We start from the raw sequence: 13,646 nt of genomic DNA on the forward strand, positions 1-13,646 counted from the left end.
TTTGGCATTGATGTGACGGTGGGAGGGGTGGGGCAATATGAGGAAGAAGAAGAGGAGGAGGAGGAGGAGAAGTGGATGAATATGGGGGATGTTTACTTTAGAGGTCGGCCCTGCAGAGTCCACCTGAAAATTGGTTTTGTGGGTACAGAGAGAGAGAGAGAGAGAGAGAGAGAGAGAGAGAGAGAGAGAACTAAATGAGAAAGAGAGAGCGGAATAGTGAAATAGCAGGAACAAGATAAATAGATTACAAGAAGGACACAAACTGAGAGGAACAGCAACTGTGAATGGATGAGAGAAATAAGAGAGAGAGAGAGAGAGAGAGAGAGAGAGGTGAAGGGAGAATGGAATGAGGAGAGGGGGGGTGAGGATAGTTGTCATTAAATCCCCCCCCCCTCTCAAATCAGAACTGAGATTCAGAGGCCACTTTATCTGGACGGACAGACGGTCCTACAGTGTGGAGCAGCAGGGATGCACTGAGTGTGTGTGTGTGCCTGCATGTGTGTGTTAAAAAAAAATACACACAACACACACATGCATGTGCATTTTTTCTTTTGGCGTGTGTATGTGTATGTGTGTGTGTGTGTGTGTGTGTGTGTGTGTGTCTGTTTGTGCTTCCGTGTGTCACTGAGCCGTGTGAATGTGCTGTATGGGCAATCATGCCCAACTCTGAGTGTGTATGTGTGTGTGTGTGTGTGTGACATGTAATTGAGCCCTTTGAAGGTCACCGTCCCTCTTCTACCACTCACCATTGTTAGTTGTTGTTTTTGTTTTTTTTCCCTCTCCAGATTTTTTTTACCTTGTGTCTCAAAATGGCCTCCCTGTCCTCCTCCCGCTGTCTGCAGACAGAGGAGTGAAGGACGAATTCTGATCAACCGACATCAATATAGAACAACGCTGAGAGCCCAAAATGGCCACTCCCCGCTCTGTGTCTATTGTCTCTCAGTAATAAGCAACAGTGCCTCGTTTCTTTCTCTCTACATCTTGTCTCTCTCTTGATTTGAAGTGCGGTAAGAGTCCATGAGCTCTTGCGTTTATTGCTTTAACCAATACGTTCCCATTTATAGCAGCGTCACTGGGCAGATACAGATGTGTTTCTCTGCTGCGACCAATCTTTGTCTGCTCGCTGTCTCTGCAGCGAATGATGTTTGCCACCAAAACTTTCCATACCAGTGTGATTTTCAGAGGGAAAAAGTGAACTGATGTGTTGTAAATTGGTTTGTGTGATACATTTTCGAATTGCAGTCAAACCTGTTTTTAAACGCTCTCAAAGTTTTGTAGATATCTGATGATTTTTGGTGCTCTTATGGAGAACACCAAAGCTTTCCAATTTGCCCAAAAAGGCCTGTGTTTAATGAGTCGTCTTGTAAACTTCCTTCCAATGGGCTCCAGTGGGGAGTGCACAGATGTGTAATTGTATGTTAATGAACATATGTGTGCCTAAAGTGCCTATTATGTGCCAGTGTGTGCGTGTGCACAGCAGCAACAGGAACAACTGGCTTCGTGTTTCGCAATCAGAGGAAAATCCTTTTAGAGGTTTTAAACGTTTTCTAGTGTTTCTATCTTCAGGCCTGTTCTGTATCACAACACATTTTCAATTCTAATTGTCTCGTCTTTCTAAAGACAGATTGGTTTCACGTTCGTTCCCGTCCTCTTTCTCCACGTTTAACACAACACGTGTGGAGGTAGAGAGCATGCAGTGCTTTCTGGATTGTCTTCTGAACTTTTCACGTACACACACGGCATTCCTCCTCAGCTCTCGATTGGTCGATTGTTGCCGCTGCTGCGCGGCGCAGGAAAGGAAAGGGAGAATCGGCTGTTGCCTAGCAATCCGGTTGCCATAGATACCGCCATTGGCTCCCTCCTAAAGAGTGGTACACACTGTTATGTACATTGAAAAGAGAGAGATAGAGAGAGAGAGAGAGATAGTAGGAAAGGGAGGAGATGTATGGAGAGAATAGAAAAGAGGAGGAAGAGAGGAGACAGAGAGAGAAGAATGGAAGAAGTTGAAGTATGGGAGAGAAGAGAGGGAGGGGGGGAGTTCATTAAGGATAACATAAAGAATAGGAGGAGAGAGAGAGAGAGAGAGAGAGAGAGAAAACAGACAAAGACAGAAGCAGAGCGAGAAGCAGAGAGTTACACAAAAAACAGAATCTCTTCATGATTCATCATATAGATTCCCCCAGACGGTTGGAGCGGTGAAGGCAGGGTAATATCGGAGTCTGCTTCATTTGGTATTCTGTCTTAACGTGTGGTGCTGTGGCTTGCCGGCTGGTTGTGTTGTGTTAGTCGGTTGTCTTGGCCATGTTTGGATATGCTCCCCACCACCAGCACCAACCCCCCCCCCCCCCCCCCCCGGATCCACCCTCACACCATCCGTCTCTGTCTGACTGCTTGTTGTCGTACTGTCTGTGGCTGACTGTAACGGTTACTGTAGAGAGGAGAGGACGGAATAAGAATCAGCAACGCAACAGTTTCATAGATGAGCGTGTTCATAAATTATTTCTATACTGTAATACAAAAATATCCACATGCGAATTGACATATTGCAAAGGGGATTCAAGTCATGAAAACTTTTCAGTATTCTGTCAGATTACAGCGCCTTACTTTTTGAAAAAAAAAATCCTCTGCTGCAGAAAACCGTGGCTTTTAAAATTCTGGTTTGTTTGGAATAAAATCCTAATTAGTAGTTAGCACAAGCAGCGATAGCCACCTTGACTGAATACACAAATAAATCTGCACCACCTCCAACTCAAACTCCCCGCTTCAGTGCCAAAATGCCACAAATGATGGGATGCATGCTTTTCACTTTTAACAGCTCTTTTTTGTAAAAAATGTCCCTTTGTTTTTCCACATGTTTTGTTTTTGGCCAGCTGGTAATTTTTGGACACATAACAGTGCGGGGCTGACGCACTGTTATGTGGACCATGTGAGGTTGGGCACAATTCAAACAGGATTTCACAGTCACATTCCCGGCCGGTTCTCTCCCTGGAACAAAATAGGATTAATTATTTGCATTTTAACTCTTCATCGACAGGGACACACGCCTGCACTGGCTAAGTGGCTCTTTTTAAGTGTGTGCAAATGTGAGTACATGTGCACAAAGTATGTGCACGCGAATGCACAAAAAGTGTGTATATTTGTGTCTATGTGTGATTTCTTTAAATGCATGATTCATGGGGGAGTTGGTGTGTCTTTGTGTTCGTTTGTGATATATTGGCATGCTTGTCTATTGGCTAAATGTGCACATATCTGCAGACTGCAGAGCCTGACGTACTGTGTGTGTGCAAGTGTGTGTGTGCGTGTGTGTGTCTCTGTTTCTGCGGGTCAGTGTGATTACAAAGCAGCCATAGATCAAGTTTTATTATGCACCAAAACTGCCTCTGTCCTCTTTACTTTGCAATGTCATCTCTGCACACAAGCTCACATTGCACACACACACACACACACACACACATACAAATGCATGCATCCAGACCCACAATGCACTGGGAGTTACGCAACCTGCTGACTGGACATGAGTGAAAGTAGTACTTGTGTGTGTGTGTGTGTGTGTGTGTGTGTGTGTGTGTGTGTGTGTGTGTGTGTGTGTGTGTGTGTGTGTGTGTGTGTGTGTGTGTGTGTGTGTGTGTGTGTGTGTGTGCGTGTGTGTGTGTGTCTGTGTGTGTGTGTGTGTGTGTGTGTGTTAGGGTGAGGGGTGGGGTGGTTTGGAGGGTGCAGGGATGGAAAAGCAGCAGAAATGGGGGGAGAAACAGGGAAAAGAGAGCACTGGTGCAGGCATTAGTGTGACAACAGATGGATTGCAGGAAAGAGTTCCAATTTCCTTTCTGAGAGTAAAGCAGAGGGAAGAAAAAAATAGATGGATACCGAATAAGGGAAAGGGAAGCGAAGAGATGAAGCACAATGAAGCGCAGAGAAGAGATCGAATCAGAGGCAGAGAGAGCAGCAGCAATAATGAGAACGCATGAAAGTGCAAAGAGGAAGAGGATGGGTGCAAGAGTGAGAGTGAGAGGATGAAGATGGGAAGAGAAAGAGAGAGAGAGAGAGAGAAAGGAAGCCGGTGACTTTTCATCTGTGACTGACGGTTTCCATCTCACTGCATCTCTGCCTCCTTGTCTGCATAAAAAAAAACCTGAAGATGTCTCCTTGAGCATTTGGGATTTTGTGTCAGTGTGAATAGAAATGTATGTGCTTTTTATTTGTTTATCCTATTGTTTCCTATTAAATACTTGCAATTTTTGCGACTGTAGTTGTGTGTGTGTGCATGTGTGTGTGGCTGCACGAGGTTACATGGACTCTCATTCATCATGTTAAAGGGAGCAATGGGGGATGGGACCGTAACTGGACGGCAAAAGTTATTATGCAAAGGCTTGGTTGTAAATCTTTGAGTGTATGTGTGTGTGTGTGCGCGCTCTACTGTACGCGTGTGGGTGTTTTTTCATCTGCGTGTGCATGTGTGCTCTCATTGTGTTTGTGTGTACGTGCACTACTCCTGAGAGGCTCTCCTCATTAAGCAGCGAGGCGACAGGAGTGCAGAGTGTGTGTTTTCACACACCGCTGCTCCGATACAACGGGAGACACTTTTTTCCCTCCTTCCCTTCCTTCTCTCCCCTTTGTGCTTCCTCCTCTTCCTCCTCCTCCTCTCTTTTTTCCTCTATCTCCCTTTTTGCCCCATTCCTTCTCCAAATCCTTCTCTGCCTCTTCCTTGTTCTCTTCTTCCTCCACCTATGAGCCTCCTCCTCATCCTCACCCTTTCCTCCCATGTGCAGCTGCAGTGCCGGAGTGTTTGTTGCCTTCGGTAATTGTGAAGAACAGATACACTCTGAAAGTGAAAAATGCTCAACCGCCGCCTGTTAATCCTCATCTAAGCCTCAGCCTTGATAAATCAAGTTTTGTATTTTTGTTTTTGCCATGACGGTAGCCACGGCAACTTGTGCTCCTTTGTGAATGGCGGCGGTTACCTTTACGAGTATCGTCACGACAGGATAGAATAGAGTTGAGGGAATAAAGAAAAAGGAACAAGAAGTCGCCTCAATCAGTTCAAGCGAATGTCTTTAACATTCTATCACATCAAGGAGCAGAGAGAGAAAATTATAAAAGTGAGATGGAAGAAAAGGTGAGAGAAGTCAACAGGTAGGCCGATTTGTTTGCGTGTGTGTGGTGGCAGAGGTCATTTCTTTCGGATGGAAGCGCTACGTTGATGAGGCTTCCACTGCGGCCGGACAAAGGACGAGAGTATCGAGCAGCCAGAGTCCGTGGTATTGATTCCAGGTCAAAGTGAGACGGAGGGGAGAGAGGAAGAGGAGGATGAGGAGAGGTTTGCTCCTTTTATTGATTACATACAGTTGAGAAACGTTCCTCTGATGAGGTCAACATTAGTCACATAATCTCCAAATAAAATGATTCTCTCAAAGAAAATATAATTTGCAATCCAAGCGTTTCTCTTCTTTTAAAAAACACTTTGGACTCAATATAAAAAGCTTAATTTAAATATATATTTTTTGCTGTCCAATAAAAATGATGTGCCTCCAAATTTCTCTTTTTTTCTCCACTTTTGTTTTTTCGTACACATAAAAACATTATTATTCTCATTTAGTTTTTATTAAAAGAAGTGCATCATCAAATCCCTGAATACATAAATAACACATGAAACAAGATAAGATAAAGTGAGACATGTGAGCATATAGACCATTATTCTGCTAAGAGTGAGAACCAAGACTTTCATTTGAAGAAAAGGAGCAAGAGGCGGTTCAGAGAGCCAAATAACAACACAAGGTAACGAAGGAGCAGCATGGAGGAGGAAGGGACAGAAAATGAGAAGGGGGGAGAGAAAAATTATAAGCAGAGAGGGAGGAGGGTTGAGGAAGGGTAGGTGGTGTGTGTGTGGGGGGGGGGGGGGGGGGGGGGGGGGGCATTTGAGGATTCATCTCTTGCTGGATAATTCCCAGGAGGATCTCTCTCCAACACTTGAAAGCTGTGAAGTGTGCGGTTCTGCTCATACTCCTCCTGGTAATTGGAAGAGGAGAGGAGGGAGGGAGGAGAGGGAGAGGAGGGCCAGGTAAAGGAGGGAGCTATGGTGGCAAGAAAAGAAATGGGCAGGAGAGGAAGAGGAGGAGGAGGAGGAGGGTGGCTGAAGGAGGTAAAGATTTAGAGGCAGAGGTAAAACTAACAAGAGGGTTAGAAGAAAGAGAACCTGGCTTATATCTCTTTTATTTTTGCTCATTAGCTCACTCCTTTTTATTCTCTCTCTCTCTTTCTCTATCGCTGTCCTCACCCCTCCCTCCCTTTGCCGGCGATGGCGTGTCTGTGGTTGCAGGCGGCTTCTGAAACATGGCCGCAGGCGTTTAATCATTGATGGAGTTTTTTTTGCCTCCATGCAGGCGGGCCAGCGGGCAGCCCCGGCTCACTCGCATGCGTCAGGACCTGCTGATTCACTCTCTGGGGCCTTCAAGCACACGCACACACACGCACACACACACACACACACACACACACACACACACACACACACACGACTACAAAGGCAAACAGGGATGCACACAGACTCAGATAAAATATAGCCTGAATGTGTGTGTGTGTGGCTTTCCACATGTGTGCCTGTCTAGTTTATCCCACCAGGGATTGCGAGGCCCAATCAGCAGCGGTGAGCCCGAATAAAAGCAGCGAAGATAAAAAGCAATTTATTTGACCAGAACAAGGAGACAAAAACGTGTTTGCTTTGGCTCCAGGGCTGCACGCCACATATGTTTCTGCAGCTTTACAGTACACGTCCTTCTGCCAGACTCGGCAAACATCTGGCTGTGTTGTTCTTACTGTAAAATAAGTAAATACATTTATATACTGTATGCTCATCCAGTATCATTCGATCTACTGTATGTCTGGAGCCAGACTTCTTCAAACAGTTTGCAGATGAGGTTTAGCTCAAACCCCCACAGACAGCTAACCTGATTGCACAGGAGAAATTAAGTAATCTTGCATTTTGTTCATTTTGACTAATTCACCTATGATTCGTGCTACTGCTACTCCTGCTATAATAACAATAATAATAATAACAATCTTCCTCTGGTTCCGATGCAGAATTCAATATCATCCTATCGTTTCAGCGATATGATATTAAAAGACCACACTGACTTTCTGATGATTTTTAATAAAGGGGGAAAAAAATTGGCCGGGACTTATCTGCCTAACCCTCACCAGCACACAGGCCTGATGATGTGCAGGTGTGTTTTTGTTCTATGAAAAAGTCTCCAGCAAGATCTCAAGTTATGGACAATGAGATTACTGAGAATTATGAGGATTGAAATAATACACTGTGAATTTCAGGTACAAGACAGTGTTTGTCCTGACGGTCAAGACAAACCACTCGGTTCATTATTATATAATGTAGTAAATCTGTAGACGTAGAAATCCTTTTCATTATTACCTCTATAGATACAGTAGTCTCTCCACCTTCATTATCACTGAAAGTGCACAGCCCAGCAGTAAAGTCCTATGCAGTTGCTTTCTCTCAGTAAAGATGACAGCCCCCCCCCCCCCCCCCCCCCCCCACACCTGTCAGTCATCCTGATCAGAGAGTTTTTATTATTATTATATTTCTCGGAGGATTAAAGCCAGACCCATGCGGGGAGGAAACCCAATCTCTCTCACTCCTCCTCCTCTTCTCTTCTCACCCCCTTTCCCCCTCTCTCCCCTTCCGGCCAAACAAAACTCCACCCTGCAATGGATGGATTAAATGACCTCTCTCTGTCTCCCACATGCACGCAGAATCACCTGCAGCACTGTCTGTGTCTGCCTGCCTGCGTCTGCCTTTTTCTTTTTGTCTCTCTGCAGAGCGAATGGCTTTCTGTGCGTGCCATATATGCGTGTGTGTGTGTGTGTGTGTGTGTTAGCGTTAGCGTGAACCTGCATAATCCACTCTATTGTACTCACCGTTGCTCTGTCCTGCATAGTGAGTCACTGGTGAAGGGCCCGTCCAGTGCGTTAAAGCGCACATAGAAGATAGTCTGCAGTCGTTATGTGATTGCTTCCATTAAAGTGATTATGCAATCAACAGCAGTAAGACAGGCAGGGAGTCAGACAGACAGACAGACAGACAGACAGACAGACAGACAGAGGGATGGGGGCAGACGTGGAATGCATACACACACATATGGACACAGCACTCAGGCAGGCAGGGGGAACTTCTCTCTTGTTAATAATCATTATGAAACGGCTTCACGTGGAGCACTTGCCTCTCCGCGCTCAGCAGGATGGCAGGTCCGTCCTTACAAAATCCCTATGCACACACATACACACAAAAACACACACACACACACTCATACTCCCGCCATTCCTCAGTTCCTCCTCCTCCTCATCTCCCTGAAATTATTTACCAGACCCCGGGGGCTTCCAGCAGGCGTCCCTCTCTGTGCCTCCCCCGTCTCCCGTTTCCTGGGTGAGCCGGGGGTTTGGTGCGTCCCAGGCTGTGTCTCCGGCCTGCACCGGTGCTTGTTTTTAACAAAAGCAAACAGTAGAGAGAGAGATAGACAGAGCGCTGGGCTCAGCTGGCTCGGTGTGCAGTCTGGCAATAGGGACTTATAGTTACAGATCTCTTCTTCTTCTTTGTTTTACATCTCAACATTTTACCTCGTCTCACCCTCCCTTTGCTAAAAACCCATGCAGGAGTAAACTCAACTCTTTCCTTTACCTGCCTCCCTTTTTTCTTTTTCTCCTTCCAGCCAAGAAAGCACCGGACGGCTCAGTGATCGCCAACGGCTACTGCGACTTCTGCCTCGGAGGCTCAAAGAAGACCGGCTGTCCTGAAGACCTTATCTCCTGTGCGGACTGTGGACGCTCAGGTAGGGCACCGCTGAAGGGGATGATTGGCAGGAGGAAGGCGGTCCTCTGTTGATGCACAGTTTTGAAATGTTCCATTTGATGAGCATAGATTTCGTATTTACTATATAAATAAATGCAAGTTTCGACTCCTGTTACGCTTCAATGGATGGACCATACCAGTGTTTTTTGTTTTGTTTTGTTTTTGCCCCATCTACTACAAATCATGTACAGTCTTATTAATAGACATTTGCTGTTATGTTTTTGATTTGTTTTAGGTGTTTTCTCACCTTCCAGGCAGCTAGTGTTGTTTACATTAGTCACTACAATTTGAAAATCCATATTGAAAGACTTGAAACTGACCCCAGATTTGTTTTTAACAATGGTGGCCCCCGAAGGACAAAATACATACATAACGCTTCGGGAGGTTCTCTACATAGAAATTGCAAATACAAAAACAAATTGTGAAGTAAGATTAAAAATGGTAATTGACAAATGTTAGCTAACAATGTAACATCACCTGAACTTAACACTAACCAGGTATCTGTTCGATTTGAATTAGTAAGTAGAGGCGTTACTTTGGGGACGTATTGTCCTTAGAAGGCCACCGTACATAAAAAAAATGAAATTAATTCCTGCTTTTATTTGTGTAACTTATGTTGTAATATTTTTAAGTGCAGGTTAATTTTTAATTAAGTAACATACATGCATGTTCTCTGCAAGTTGATTTCCCTTCTGTTTGTGAGGGAGTAGAAAACCCTTGGCTGCCTGAAAGGTAGAAAACACATAAAAACTTCGTAAACAATATGACATGCTTTGGAAAACAGTGGCTATAATGTAAAATGTGCTAAAAATCTTCTCTGCAAGAAGAACTTCTTGTTGCTGCTTGAGAGGCGTAAAAGTGCCAGGAACTTAAATGCGCTTCATAACATTATTTTAAACGCATCAACACCTGATAATAAAGTGCTGTTCTTTATGCAATATAATACATTCATCATAAGTGATAACACTATTAACATAGTCGGAGACAGGATTTCGCATTTTATAAAGTTTTGTAGAATACCAAGAATATCAAATAGTTGAAAGACATGAGATGCAATTTTAGCAACAACAAAATTGCATGCAACTCCAAATATATGCAATACATATGATGACAACTGCTCTGCGGTCTGTCAGAAGTGCATAAACACTCTGGCACTTATTTTCATTTAGAGTGGTCTTATTGATCACAGTGTTCTCTAACAAAGATTGGCATTAAAATATGAATGGATACAATGAAATGTAATCTTGACCTTCTTGTCTGACCAAAAAAAAATAACACAAAATCTGAATGTTGTCTGCTGCATTCCTTTTTAATCCTGGCTTCTTGTGAAACAACCTCCTTTACAATTGTGATATAAACCCGTTTGTCTATTTCTTCTTTTTGAGACCGTGTCCCATGTGCTGCAAGAGCCCCGCTGAGTTTGTGAGAGAACGGTCTCCATTAGTGTGTATTGTGGTTGTGAAGGGTGAATCTTATCAGAGTAGCGTTCAAGAATGATTTCTTTCTAAAATATGGTTGTGTTATTATTTTCCCATTATAAATCCCTTTGTTTTGGTTTGTGGGATGTGCTTGTATATTTGTATACATGCATAGATTGCAGTGTATATGGTGAAGAATTTGTGAACTTATTACTTGATTGCATGTACTGTATACATATTTTTCTCGACCTGTTTTTTTTTTTCATCTGAAAAATAAAAAAGCAGAACTGAAAGGATTTACGTGAGTTGTAGTGAATGGGCTGCAGCATGCTAAACATTGGTATGGTCCTCATCTTTATAAACACGCACAAAGAAGACGAATGGAGCTCGGGAAACGAGGATGACATAACAATGTTTCTATTGTCGTGATCATGTAACAAGCAAGTAGCAGGACAACTGTCATAACGGGGGTAAGGAGAGGGAGAGAATATATTTTAAATGGCACAGAAGTGGCCTGCAATGGAAAAGGACAAGTTGTTTTCATGTCACATCTGGGATTTTTTTGAAACGACAACATTTTTTTTTAAGTTCTCAAGATGAAATCAAAAGTAAGCTTATGGTAAAAAAAAAATCTGAGATGACTGAAAAAATAAATATGACCAAAATATAAATACAGGGGAAAACAAAATGTCCAATAATTCTTTCAGCCATCTGACAGAATAGCTTTCACATCTGTAACACACCACTGTTCCCCCCCGTTAAATATAGACAAATCACATGTATGACAACATGCTGTCGGATAGATAGAATAGGTAGATGATGGATGTCCTCAAAATACAGAAAGCGATGGTGAAAAACGTTGTGTGGGCGTGTGCTTGTGTGTGTGTGTGTGTGTGCGTGTGTGCGTGTGTGTATGTGCACTCAGGCCACCCGTCCTGTCTGCAGTTCACAGTGAACATGACGGCTGCAGTGAGGACTTATCGCTGGCAGTGCATCGAGTGCAAGTCCTGCAGTCTGTGTGGCACCTCTGAGAACGACGTAGGTTCTCACTTTGTACATACATGTTAACTCTGAACACGTGTGGCTGCACACACACACACACACACACACTCACACACACATACACACATATATAATACTGGAAAACCTTTTAACCTACTGCTTGAATTTAGGTTTTATACAGTTTTTTATTGGTGGAGCAAGTTTACTTTATTCATCCTAGAAGGAATCCACTTTTTCTAACATTGATCCAGGAGCTAATTTAGATCTGTTGTCTTGCTCACAGACGTGATTACATGAAGCTTTGACACACAACAGGGAAGAAAAACGATTTACACCCATTGAAAATTTAAAAAGGAACATACATGTCAACCTTTTACATTTTATATTCCCGAAGAGGAAGCAGATATTTGTATTCACACAAACTGTAGTGCAGGCTATAAAGTCACAGTGCAGGTTATTATTGTTTGTTGCCTTGAGAGAGGAAAGAACTATTTCTGTGAAGTGAAGTCTACATAGTTAAGAGTGTTTTTAAATAGATGTTTGGATTCTCAGTTTAAAAAATGTAAAACACACCTCAACCCTTTAATTTATTAGTATACAAATTCATATCTTCAAGTACTATACACATTCAATTCATGCTCCTGCTCCTTTCAAATCCCACATGATAACATCTGCTTGTGTGGATATCCTCCTCTGTTCCAGGACCAGCTGTTGTTCTGTGACGACTGTGACAGAGGCTACCACATGTACTGTCTGAGCCCTCCCATGTCTGAACCACCAGAGGGTATGTATGAGAAATAAGAGGAGCACGAGCATTGAAAACCAAGAGATAATGTTCAAGGACTCATAAGCCTATATTTGGACGGACTGCACAGCACAAGGAAGCTCATCCGAGAGCGTTTTTGTTTGTGCAGAATTCTGTAACTGTCTGCAGTGTGGGTGGGGAGACAATCAGTGAGGAGCGTGAAACTTGCGGTCAAAACGGTCAGACTATCTCCGTGCTGACTTCTAAGTATTGGAAATATATTAAGAAGATAACCCGCAGGACTCATGAATCTGCATGTCTTTTCAAGACCGTAACAGTCCCGATAGCGAGGCCATCGTCACAGAAACGGAGCAGGTACATCTGCTCAAATTAAACTCGTTTGCCTGCCGCACAAGACAAGATGGCTGCTTTAGGATGTTTGATGGCGTCGTTGTCATGGAAATGAGTAGTTGAAAAGATAATCTGTTTCCATGGCGAAAGTGTCACTTTGCTGAACATACAGCAGCAGTGGCACTCGTGTTCAACACTCACTAACAGTGTCATGCTCTGCCCACACATGCGACGCTTTCCATTTACAGGAAACCTTTTTTATATTCAGCCGTCGTCGGTTCTTTAAGCTTTACTCTCGAGAGGAGACCTGACGGAGCTCTCGCACGGTAAACGTATGTTTGCGTACATAACGTCTTTAGGCGTAACACAGCGGGGTCCACAGACATTCGGAGCTACACTTTGTGATGTTTAATTAATGTCACAAATCCTGTGCTCAAATCCAAACCAAACTAGTTGTCAAATCCCCTGCAGCCGCAATCCACAGGCACAGCATGTGGTGTTTTAACATGCAGCTTTAATTTACAGTATTACTTAACGCTCTGTCTAAAATGAGGGATTAATCCCCACGGCTTCATAATAGCAGTGATTGAACTTCCTGTCTGTGTGTGTGTGTGTGTGTGTGTGTGTGTGTGTGTGTGTGTGTGTGTGTGTTGTACAGGGAGCTGGAGCTGTCATCTGTGTCTGAGACACTTGAAGGAGAAGGCCTCAGCCTACATCACCCTCACTTAATCCGCGGAGCTGCGCCTCATCCTCTCGGCCCTTCATCCTTTCCCAAGCCACCTCTTCGTCACCCCTTCTCTGTGCCTCAGCTGAACCCCCCCATCCCCCCCCACCCCTCCTCCTCTTCTGATCTTTCCGTCGCCGCCACTTCCTCCTCCACAAACCGTCCCGGTGACCTCTGACACGACTGAGCACACAGCACCCACAGCGCTGCACCCATTCTTGAACGTCTCTCCAGCTGCAAACCGACCTCCGTCCTTTTTGTGGTCACGCACACGTGCCCTGATGCTTGACCTGAACGCCCCCCGGTCCCCCCTCACCCCCCCCTCCACCCCTTCCTGAACAGGAATTCATCAGCTGGCAATAAGTTTGCTAGCGAGACACACACTCCAGCCTGCCAAGAGCACTTCAGAGGTATACTGCTCCACGAGAACCCTCTTAAGGGCCCTCGGAAGAGCCCTAATGATCTTCAGCTGCAACTCAGTCAAGTAGTGAGTGAGAATTAATAAGACGGATAGGTGTTAGGCTGAGGACGGGGCTTGCAAGACCCTGGATA

The 13,646-nt window shown here is 44.2% G+C and overlaps 1 protein-coding gene across 1 annotated transcript in view; it reads left to right on the forward strand.

Annotated features, from left to right (window-relative positions):
- Positions 1–13,099, forward strand: part of dpf1 (double PHD fingers 1) — a 36,016-nt gene extending 22,917 nt beyond the window's left edge. Inside the window, exons 9-12 of the mRNA XM_076100293.1 lie at positions 8,715–8,834; positions 11,198–11,310; positions 11,977–12,058; positions 13,029–13,099. Of these exons, the coding sequence (XP_075956408.1) occupies positions 8,715–8,834; positions 11,198–11,310; positions 11,977–12,058; positions 13,029–13,099 (386 nt within the window). The remainder of the gene's footprint in view (positions 1–8,714; positions 8,835–11,197; positions 11,311–11,976; positions 12,059–13,028) is intronic.
- Positions 13,100–13,646: the final 547 nt, after the last annotated feature.

This window comes from Anarhichas minor, unplaced genomic scaffold (assembly GCF_050575085.1).
Source record: "Anarhichas minor isolate MPS153535 unplaced genomic scaffold, ASM5057508v1 ptg000026l, whole genome shotgun sequence".
Classification (NCBI taxonomy): Eukaryota; Metazoa; Chordata; class Actinopteri; order Perciformes; family Anarhichadidae; genus Anarhichas; species Anarhichas minor.